The following is an 11,668-nucleotide window of genomic DNA, read 5'->3' as shown; positions in this document are numbered from 1 at the left end:
ACAGACTTAATTTGTTTTTTCTTGGGCGATAGGATTTCATTTTCATCAAATGTCCTCAGTGGATCGTATCCAAACGATTTAATATTGAAAGAAATGGCACAGTTTGAGAGTCATTTACATTTTTTATTAAATCTGTCAGGGTGTTTTAGACGGTCTCCTGGATAGGGGGCTCGTAACCATCAGCCCTCTCTACCTTGGCTCCAGTGTCGTCACCAGTGGCCTTAGCAGCACTGCCGCCTCCGCCCTCACCGTGGAGCTCCATCAGTTTTCCCACTGTAACACAAGATAACTGGTGTTAAAACACGGCTGCAAAACAACAAAAGGGCTTAAAAATTCTAGCAGCTACAACTTGCAAGTTCAGCCACTAGAGTGATGCACTTTCACCCTTTAATGTTGTATAACACTAAACCTGAAACATGTGAAGCCAATGAAAACCTGCCAACACAGTTACAGGGAAGAGTATATATAGTTTGGGTTGTAATCAGGAGATCATCTGGGACCAAAACAGTGTCATCATGTGTTCCCTCAGGTAGAAGGAAGGTATGAGCTCTGTTATTACAGCAGTGTGCCATTACTTACATTCAAACTTGGGCTTCTTCAGCATCTTGACCTTGCGGACGTAGACGTCGTGAAGAGGGTAAATGGACTGGCAGGCCTTCTCAATGTCCTTGCCAACACTGTCCGGGATCCTGGAACATGACATAACATAACAATTAATGCAAAAGGTAATTACTCATCTCATACTCCAGGATAACAAAGCTAAAAATAGTGGCCAACTTTTGGGTTCTCTTTTCATTCCCCATAACTTGACCTAAGTAAAAGGTGCAGCATAAATGCCCCAACATGTAGAAGGCACTTTGTATGGTCATTAGGCCACTGTTCACAGAGTACTGCCGTAAACATAGAATACTAAATTATATTTTGGTGAGGCTGTGATTCAATTCAAAGATGGGGTACACATTTAAAAAAAAAAAAAAAAAAGACAAATATGTTACAAAAGTGGCAAAAGGAACCGCATACAACTTACAGCTTGTTGACGACTTCCTTCAGGTCGTTGGTCTGGACCTCACGGGTCATGATCTCCATCATCTTCTTGCGGATCTGGCGGACCTGCTGGTGCTGGGCGTAGGAGGTCTTTCTGATCTGGTTGGTGCGCTTCTTTGTGAAACCCACGCAGAACAGACGCAGAAGGTAGCCATCAGTGGTCTTCACGTCCACATGGGCTTCGATCATGGTCTGTGAGGGAAGAAAAGATCAATCCTGATGAGGCTACAAAAGCTTAATTTCACCCCACCCTCTTTGTACTAAAATGTTACTTCTGACCATCCCTTCTTTTTCCTAAAATCTGATCTGAGCCATTTCACTTTAGCTTTGATCAATTATCTAATATCCCTCAGCACATTTTTTTATTCAGTTGTGAAACAGGCTGATAAACATATTTGGAAATAAAGCAACTGTATGCTTTGTTAGAAAAAGGATCTGTATAGTTCAACCATTCCTCTGTTTTAGAAAGAAATGAGGATCAAAATCGACATCAAGCTGTGTTCAGAAATCAAAACTCAACCTGCAACTTCTACCCAATTGCTTTAGAAAGTTGAAGTGCCAAAAATCTATCTTCCCAATCCCCTGGATAAGATGGTTAAAGTTAGTTTAGTGAAGTAAGGATGGTTCATCCAAAATCTAAAACAAGTAGTTGGCTGCACCACTCCTTCTTGAGCAGAAGAGTCTGAATTACATGAATACAGCTACTCAATGATTCATAACATGGGATCAAACAGACTTTTCTACAGTGCTAACAAAAATTGTCCAATGCTGTTTCAGCGGGGTTGCTATCACTGGGCTCTGCAGCACAATAATACCACTCAGAGTTATCGACTGAGTCTTGTATTAATAGTCATTTTAATTATTGAAATTGTTTGTGTAACACTTTGTGACCTTGGCCCATCAAAGGTGCTGAATCAAATAAACCTTCTCATTCATACATGATTTCATAGAGCATGATCACACAAAAGGAGTCACAGCTTCTCAGGAGATCTCATTAACAAAGAGTGACGAGTATTTTCTTAAGAAAATCACATCAGCAGTTTCTCCTAAAATTCAAATTCAGTTGTCATGTTTAATACATTAGTATTTCCCTTTCACACACTTCTAAATACTTGCACTACAATATAGAGCACTGATCATTATAATGACTGCTTGTGGCTCCATTGCATAATTTTAATGTCTCTTTCTCCAGTCAACCAACCATGATCTGATTCTGAATCTTTCTGCTGTTGCTTTTCAAATCATCTTAGTACCATTACTCGCGGAATAGTTGATCATGTAGCTCATATAGACATCTCAATAGTCTCCCATAAGTTTAAAAGTTTTGATACCATAACTATTTACATCCCCGCTTCAGTTGTACACTATTTCCACCCCCCTAAAAGTTGTGTACAGTAAAACTTGCAAAAGGAGCAGATGCAGATTCAAACATCTAAAAAATTGGTGTTCATGCCCAAAAACATGCTGGGAACGAAGGAATAATCAGAAAGATATTTAGATCTTTCCAATGCACAATCTTACCTGCCATTTCTTGACCATGGAGCACATCTTGTCACGGGTCAGATCCATGCCGTGGAAGTTTGTGAGGCAGTTCTTGCCCTGAACATCCTCGGTGATGAGCTTGAACTTGCGGAAGGCCACCTCATCGTTCTGCAGGTCAGCGAGACTCACCTCGAACACACGTCCCTTCAGACCATCAGAGGCGATTCCTGAGGTAGTAAATAATAAATACACATTAGATAACATAATATGGATGGCTACATTACTGATCTCTCAAGTAAGTGGGAGTCTGGTGACAGGGACATCAGGGGATCTCTTTGTGTAATAAGTAGGGATGTAACGATACATCGCAAGGCAGTAAAAAAAATCGATACAAATAAGAGTGGATTAAAATCAATTCAATACAATTTGTAACCGGATATTTTTAAACAATAAAAGGCGCCATCTGCATTATACTCTTGTTCAACATAATTAAGTCTCTTGCGCTGCTCTCTTGTCACTCTCTGAGTGGGGGTGTTTTAAGTTTAAAGCATGTTTCGATGAGAATCAGCTGACTGCACACAGCGGAGACGCTTAGCTGAGTGACAGGTCTCCATGAGCGCTTTTTCCCCTCCACCGCCGGACTGATTCTGACCCGGTTTTGCTCCCAGCTGACACCTTACCACACTTAAATGCTTATTAGTCCTAGTAAGAATGAGTAGACAGAAAACTGGACACTGAGTCCAAAATATGATTCTGTTCAGTTGTCCTGTTGCAGTAAATCCACATGTTGTAGTCTGTGTCTTCACTCTATGACCATGAGTCCACAGATATTATGAGCCTGCTCCTCACGTTGATATTCTGCATGTTAACATTTTTAACACCTCAATATAATCCATAGATGTTCAATACCGTCAGTAAAATACACTGTAGTGAAGGAACATTTGATTTAGGGGGAAAAAAACGCATTTGACCTTATTTTTGACATGGAAAACGTTCATGTTTTTTTATTGATTAAACGATAATTGATCATTAACATTTCCAAAGATCGAACAAAGTGAATACTTGAAATTTACATCCTTCATTTAAATAGATTTACCTACATTTGTTTAATATTTAATACTTTCATTCACTATTCACTTTCCATTTTTCTACACTTGTTCTTAAATTTTCCAACAAGATACTTTTGAATGGGGATTTCAGTGTGGAGTGGTTTTATAAGTTACAACACACCTTGAAAATGTAAAAGGATTACATTGTTAACAAATAAATTAGAGAAAAAAATGTATTTAGCAACTGTCCATTTCTGTGAATTGAAATAAAATAGTTATTCAAATTTTGAGTTCAATCCAGCTCTTGAAAATCGTTAGAGAATTGGGATTTGAATCTTATCGTGGGTTGATCGTATTGTTACATCCCTAGAAATAAGCAAACATCATTGGGGACAGAGTTTGTCATTATATTCCCATTGGATCACTGATGATCAAACTACCTTGTGTATTTATACAACTCGCCATGCCAGCATTTCTAAATGTCAGAATAAGTCAGCTTCCTTTAGTCTCATTTATCTGATTACAAACATTTGTAATGCCACAGCAGAAATACTGAAATGTACACTGGAGGACTTACTGGTTCCCTGAGTCCTGGTGACCAAGGTCTTGCCAAGATTGCGGATGTTGAACATGGCTGGTGCCTTGACATCATACCAGTCCTTCTTGGAAAAAGGGTCCACACTGCAGGAAAGAAGAACAGCAAACACATCAACTTATATGCCTTTATGAAACCCAACACAACTAATGTATTTGACTTGACTGCTGTCTGGTTGCTAGCATGCCTGCTAAGCGCACGCTGCACAGGACACTGTTAGCATTTGGGGTTAACTCGTCTGGTCAGATCACAAATGACAGCTATAGCCTATACGTTCTGAGCGCACGACTAATACTGTATAAATTATTATTTAAGCCGAAAGTTAACAGTATTGTTTGCAGCAGGACGAAGAACATAGCGTTTGACATCCATGTTGATGAATATTGCCTGCTAATCCATGCTAACACTGTAGCTGGAGTAGCGCTCTTCTTTTCATATTACTTCTGCGTTATACAGCTCTAGTTATTATTCCTTAGGCAGAAGCCATTGAATGAATTATATCAATATGTTGGAGTAGATTGAATTATGACGAGGTGGCAGAGTACAGAGCAAAAGAGACACAGCATGCTACAACCCCATCCAGCAGCGCTGAGGCCGGCGACGATGACACTATGACTAGCCCTGGATCATCCATCTAATATCAGCTTCATCCTTCACATTTTTTACACCGAAATGTCACCAATAAGAAATATACAGTCTGATTTACGTAGCGATGTGTGAATTGACTACTTACATCTTCTTTTTGGCACCTTTTTTGCCGCCTTTGGTCAGCCTCTTATTCTTGCCGACTGCCATGTTGGCTACAGGGAGTGAAAGAGGAGGAAGTACGAAATCCCGCGAGAATTAAAGAGATCGAGCGAGGTCGTGAGATCCGGCTTTTCTCGCGAGTCCCTGCATCTTCTTTTGGCGCCCTCTGTTGGCAAACACCTGATAATAATAATAATAATAATAATAATAATAATAATAATAATAATAATAATAATAATAATAATAATAATAATAATAATAATAAACTTTATTTATATAGCACTTTTTCTAAACAGAGTTACAAAGTGATTCACAGAAAGTAAACAATAACAATAATAAATATAATCCCAACCCTTTTTCATACACATATACACATATACTTATACATATGTACACACATGCACATACATACATACATACATACATACATACATACATACATACATACATACATACATACATACATACATACATACATACAAACATAAATACACACATAAATAATAACATGTTACAAAGTTATGAAGGCCTTTTTGAAAAAGAAAGGTTTAAGAAGTTATTTAAAATCAAGAACAGAAGTAGCATGCCTTATTTCAGCTGGTAGGTCGTTCCATAGTTTGGGAGCCTGGACTGAAAAAGCCCGAAAGCCCTTGGACTTTAAACGGGCACTAGTTCGATAGACTGATGACGATAAGAAGTAAATGGTGATGAAATTGATATTAAAAAGTGTAACAGAAATATTGTGGTATCTGCAAAGCGGAGTGTAATCATTATCACATTGTTGGACTGTGAATGATGTATAATAAACTTGTTCTGACTCTCTGGCTGCTGATGACATTATAATGCACAAAACATGTAGATATACAATGTAACAATTCTCCAAGCAGAATTCCCATACTTTTATTTGTTTTATTATTTAACTATCGCCTATACATACTTTTTTAATGTAAAACTACCTCACCTCATTATTTTTAGCCTGTACATATCAGTCATGCCTATTTTTTATTCTTTTGTGTTTATAGTTGATGTTCTAATTGTTATTGTTATTAATATTTTATTTTTATTTTTATGCCTTATCCTTATGTCTTTGAACAAAGAGACCATAGTTCACCTCAGACAAATTCCTTGTGTGTTCAAGCATACCTGGCCAATAAAGCTGATTCTGATTCTGATTCTGATTCTGATATTACATTATATTATATAATTATCTTGCTATATTCTATTTTGTTATATTACATTATTATTGTTTACTACAACTTACGGTCATATTATATACCCATATTTATTATATTGCTTAATCTGTCATTACCAACCATAATCAGCCTGTAATTACTGCTATTTAATCCATTTGTAAAATTTGTATTTATCTAAATTTCATTTGTAACATTGTATATATCTAAATTATATTCTATCATTATTTATCTATTTTGATTTTTAATAATTTTATTTAAAAAAAATTGGAACTTTTTCTTGATTGTACTTATGTCTGGGTTGCTGCAACTGAATTTCCCCCTTGGGGATCAATTAAGTAATATCTTATCTTAACTTATCTTATCTTAAAACATTACTATGGATTCACTGAGTGCCAAACTGAGGAAAACTAAAATAAAATCTTTGATGAAAAAAACTCAAATATTGGTACGTTGTTTTAGCGTTTTTTTTGTTTGGAAATCATATCACATAAATACTTAAATCAGTACAAACAGCCCCTTTAACTTGGGCTTATAATCTATTATCTAAGGGGGGGAAAACACTTTGTCAGAGTCTGCATAACCAAGCTCTTTGGAAATTTAAGACCAAAAAACCTCTGGAAATTCAAAAAGGATGATCATGTATATTCAGAACAAAAGTTATGAAAGCAAAATGTGTAGAAAAAATTACATTTGTTTAATTAAAGATAGTTGTTCATTTGCATAAATACCATACATACTTCAGTTAGTTCAAAGCTTTACAGTTTTAATTTGCATGACAAATAATTTCTTGTCCACCACATAGCTTATATTGTGCTCAATTATTACTTTAAAATTAATCAAACTAACCTGTTGCAGCACAATGATCAACTTGATTTAAAAAGAAAACCCAACAGGCAGAACCAGATTCTAGGTGTGTTAACAAGTCATACAGGTGTGTACGGTGTTATCCACCCACAATGTTATTGTTACAATAGGAAGAATTTTGTCGGTTGGCATAATATAATTAGTGTTAGAAAAAAAGAAAACTAACAGTTCTCTTTTAGAGTATTAATCCTGACTGTTAGATGACCTCTGGTGATGTTAACACATTTATGCACCTAAATAAGTGACAATTCTGTATGGCCATTAAAATGATTCTTATTGTTTCTGGGAGCTGATGGTTCTGCTAATGAAATTAAGGATATATTTATCTTAAGAAATGTTGAGACTTTACAAAAACATTTTGTCCAAAGGAGAAGGGAAAAATCTCGCTGTTTAAGAAAAAGGTTTTTCCTAGCTTTATATATGCTGTTTTACTTTTTAATTGAAACAAAAATGTCAGCTGTATTGTTTGAACAAGAATCAAGATTATATTTTGGGTGTTATTGACTATAGTTCTGAATGATTTTGGTCACCATTTCTGTAGTTTTCAAAGTTTCGAATTTTATATACTTTATTCTGACGCCATCTGGAAATTAAGGCCAGTGCTCTTTGCTTTAACTGTTTTCTTCGACACTACATCATTTGCAAGAATTAAAACGTTCTGCTCTGGTGGTTAAATCTTTCAAACAGGGTGGCATAAAAACAGCATAAACACAAATGATTACAGTAGAACTTAACGTATGCCACTGTGACTAAGCTTGGAGTCTAGTCATCTCATAGAGTCCAATTAAAACAATAACACAACATGGTTCATGTCCAATTTAAAGGTCAGGACGAGTTATTCAGAGCCTTATTTAATAAAAAGTGTACCTTTAGGCTGCAGAGAACAAGCCTGCTGATTTCAGGTCATGACTCCAGAGACAAGGCCTGCCTGTGTCTCCTGGGTGATGCTGCAGGCTTCCATGACTCCCAGCATCCCTCAGGATTCAGCTACAGTTTACTGGGAGGTCATTGGTAACGCTGGTGACGCCAGCTGCCTCTGTGGCTATGACACTCATAGTTATTCAGCAGTATCCTGTAGAGAAAATCATATGAGCACACAAGTAGAGGACACATATTTTAAAAGATATGCTTTTAAATAAATTAAGTAGTTATTTGAACTGGAAAATTGGTTTAATTTGTTATTTTAAACGATGCGTTAATGGATGGATGAAACTTCAACCTCATATTTATTCATTTATGTATACACCTCACATGCAATGGGTTGTTGTTGTTGATTTAAAAAGGCAAGCAAAGCAGAGCTGTCACTTTGCTTTAACGTTTGGACTGCACTGCCTCGGGATGCAGACATCTGTCAATGTGCTGCTGTGCTGCAGAAAAACTAACTTCTACAACCAACAAACTTGATATACAATTTCTAACTTCCTTTATTTTACATGTTTAAACTATGTTTGGACTTTTTTTTTTTAATTCCACTTTTCCATGTAGAATTTAAAATTACTTCAAGGGGCTCATATGTTATTATCCCTCCTGTAATATTCTGATGTGTTATCTTTTTAATCAAAACTTGCATTAGTTATCTTACAGTATTTCTCTCATTTTCATGCATAGTCTGAAAACCTAAGAAATAGGATGAGGGTTTCTTGTTGAGCCATATCCTTTTCTTCATATGGTCGTGGATTTTGCAATACAACATTAGATAAAACCACATCCCTGTTAACTGATTCAATAAGGACCTAAGCTCATTAATGGAGTGATACTGTATGAGGTTACATAGAAGACACAGCTTTAAAGTTCCAACTAAAAGATCCTCTGTGACCTGAATATGAGTTCTAAAGACACAAACATAGATGATTTTAGTCACTATCAGTCAGCCACATTCAGATTTGTGACATGAAGAGCTATCAGAAAAAAATAAAATAGATGCACAACTATTACTTTATGTATTAAAGGCCTATATCATTTGATCATTACTACTATTGCAATGATGTATAACCAGCATTTTGTTGTTGCACCAGTACTAAGTAGTACATTTGCAATGCAATCTAAAGTGCTTAACTGTGGTATTTGTAATAATTGACACAAAGTTATATAATGTTTTCCTTTATGCATCACGTATCTCATTGTGAGACTCCCATTGCATTCCTGTTGATGCGTGAGCACTGAATTAATTTTTTCTCACCTTGCAAACACCATTTATTTAGTGAAATGACACATTTGTTTCGAAGTAAATGTGCATATTTTATGAAAATTGATATTTAACTGTAAACTGCATAGTGTATGTCATCTGACATGACACATCCTCCAGCAAAATGTAAGCAAGATGTAAGGTGTTTTTTTTAGTAAGCTAGGCTGCTCCCTTCCTTCCATGGAGGAACTCTTCGGCTCGCACTGCCTCAGGAAGGCAAAACACATCCTCAGGGATCCAACTCAGCCTGGACATGCACTTTTTGAGCTGCCACCCTCTGGCAGACGTTTTGCGACATTAAAAGTAAAAAACAAACAGACTAAAAAACATTTAGCCATTACTGCTCTGAACATTGTTTGAGCATGGGCATTTTTTTGAATAGTGACTTTGTCCAATATGGTCAAGTGCAAAAATAACATAAACTGTGCAATAATAAGACTGGGGGAAAAATCACTCTCAAGTGTGAACTTTGCTACTCTGTGATTTGATTTGTATGTTGTGTGTATGACAGTGTTTTTTGTATTCCTCTATTTATTACTTTTTATACCTTGATTTTTTTTGTCTCTTTTAACTGGCACCTAATGAGGACTGCACCTTTCATTTATGTTGTACTTCTTTCAATGACAATAAAGGCATTCTATTCTATTCTAAGTATCTTGAAATTGTACCCATGTACACTACTTAATTGGGCCTTATTATACTGAGTTACAATTCACGAAAGCCTTTTTAATTCCCGTTACACTTGAGAAAACCAAGTGCTTGTAACTGAATACATATGGAAACTCTGTTGATTTGAACTGAGTCCCAGTGTGTCGTGCTGGAAAGTCACCTGAGCGGCACACCTGCCATCGAGCTGAATAGACTCAACTCCCTACTGCGCATGCTCCATTCACTCAAGGGCTACACTGTCATGGCGGTGGCGAGCTGAAGCTACCGGGGTATATCAGGAAGAGAATGCGGCGCAGCTGGGTGAACAGTGACATTTAAGCAAGTCTGAGGAGTTTGGCGGGGAGGACCGAGCTGACGTCTGTCCACTGTCGACTTCCACCGGGGGCTGCAGGCGGACTTGCCCCCCCCTTTCCCTGTGAGTTTGTGCCTCTGCCAGGCGCGCTACCTGTCAAGTGTCCGTGGACTCACTGACAATAGCAACTTCAGCGCTGCACTGAGGGACTGAAAGTCGGCGTATCCTCGTTTGCCTTTTGACCGAGAAGAGGAGAAAAACAGGTGAAGGACGAGCCCTCATTCTGTTTCTTCTCTCCTGTTACCTGCAGCTCACTTCCAAAGGGCTTTTAACAGCATTAATCCATTCGTCTGCTATCAAGTTACGGAGCAGGAGAGAGGAGTAGTTCATGTGGACCGTGGAGTGACATTTCCAGTCTTGGCTGACAAATCCTCTTTGCGTTTTTCTTGTGCCCACTTTCTTGTCTAAACAGTTTTGAATGGGGAGGGAAACGTTTGCTTTGTGTGTCTGCAGACTGTCAACAACTCAGCTGAAGGGGAGATAGAGCCCTTCTTTCTCCTCCTGCACTGTCACCCTTGGGAGGTGAACAGGTGCCTTACCTGTGAACACCACCTGCCCTCCCCCGTCTTTCCTTTAGCAATGGCTAGCGAGGATGGACAGGACGGGAGACCGGGAACCATGGCGCTCAACCCGGGAGTGCCTATCAGGGGGATACGGATGAAATTTGCAGTCCTGGCTGGCCTGGTGGAAGTTGGAGAAGTTTCCAATCGAGACATTGTGGAGACGGTGTTCAACCTGGTAAGCTGATTATGAGATCTCAGGATAGGCCTTAGATAGCAGCGCACTGACAGGCTGTAGTAGCTTTCACACTGTGACTTGTAAAAAAGTCTGACATCACCCTCATCTGCATACAAAGGCGTTCATGTTACTGAAAATTTTACATGGTGTACTTAAGGATTAAAAGGTTTGGTTTGACTCCATGGTAAGCTGCCTACACTGGAAAACACTGTGAGTCATATACTAAACGATTTCTTTCTTGCCCCCATTGCACCTATAGTGTTAAAACTCAACCATAATGCTTCTAGTCTTCACACAATTGTGCTTTCATTTTGTGTTCCCTATCATTCCTATGATTTATTAGGCCTATTACAATTTAATACCTTGTTTGTATTATTGGTTTATACTAGGGATGCACGATATTATCGGCACATTATCGGTATCGGCCGATATTGGCTTTAAAATGAACTATCAGATAGTGCTGATATATTTAATCAATAAAATAATGGGCTGCTGCACACATGTTGGGCTCATGTTTTAAGTTAAATTAGAATTTAAGCAGCAGTCTGTAAGGTACATGTAGCTGACTAATTTAGGCACATTTACAGTCAAAGAGTAAACCATTTTATTTAATTTGGGTTTAATTGAAGTAAAAGTTTCAAGTAGGATGTATATTTTTGAATTAATTTTGTTTGAAGGCAAATTTCATAAATAAATATGCAGTTTTAAGTATTGTTCTTATTTTGCACAAGGCATTAATATTACATAACA

General features: G+C 37.5%; 2 protein-coding genes across 5 annotated transcripts in view; one reads left to right on the top strand and one right to left on the bottom strand.

Annotated features, from left to right (window-relative positions):
- Positions 1–102: 102 nt before the first annotated feature.
- Positions 103–5,033, bottom strand: rps3a (ribosomal protein S3A). Its single transcript, XM_034687806.1, has 6 exons — positions 4,904–5,033; positions 4,153–4,256; positions 2,566–2,753; positions 1,028–1,236; positions 580–689; positions 103–273 (listed from the first exon to the last, which is right to left on the bottom strand). The coding sequence occupies exons 1-6, from the start codon at positions 4,963–4,965 to the stop codon at positions 146–148; spliced, it is 801 nt and encodes a 266-aa protein (XP_034543697.1). The 5' UTR covers positions 4,966–5,033; the 3' UTR covers positions 103–145.
- A 5,014-nt stretch (positions 5,034–10,047) lies between these two features.
- lrba (LPS responsive beige-like anchor protein) overlaps positions 10,048–11,668 on the top strand; it is a 231,454-nt gene continuing 229,833 nt past the window's right edge. For all 4 annotated transcript variants that reach the window (XM_034687798.1, XM_034687799.1, XM_034687797.1 and 1 more), the window contains exon 1: positions 10,048–10,918. In XM_034687798.1, coding sequence (XP_034543689.1) covers positions 10,760–10,918 — 159 coding nt within the window. In that variant the 5' untranslated portion in view covers positions 10,048–10,759. The remainder of the gene's footprint in view (positions 10,919–11,668) is intronic.

The sequence above is a fragment of the Notolabrus celidotus genome, chromosome 7 (genome assembly GCF_009762535.1).
Source record: "Notolabrus celidotus isolate fNotCel1 chromosome 7, fNotCel1.pri, whole genome shotgun sequence".
NCBI classification, from domain to species: Eukaryota; Metazoa; Chordata; class Actinopteri; order Labriformes; family Labridae; genus Notolabrus; species Notolabrus celidotus.
This window is presented reverse-complemented; position numbering and strand designations above follow the sequence as displayed.

What these genes read in the sequence shown, in the direction of transcription:
- rps3a (XM_034687806.1), bottom strand. Translation starts at nt 4,965, where the DNA reads ATGGCAGTCGGCAAGAATAAGAGGCTGACCAAAGGCGGCAAAAAAGGT. An exon ending in AAAGGTGCCAAAAAGAAGAT is followed by an intron (nt 4,257 to 4,903) that starts GTAAGTAGTCAA and finishes TCTTTCCTGCAG; the next exon opens with TGTGGACCCTTTTTCCAAGA. An exon ending in GAAGAAGCCCAAGTTTGAAT is followed by an intron (nt 274 to 579) that starts GTAAGTAATGGC and finishes CTTGTGTTACAG; the next exon opens with TGGGAAAACTGATGGAGCTC.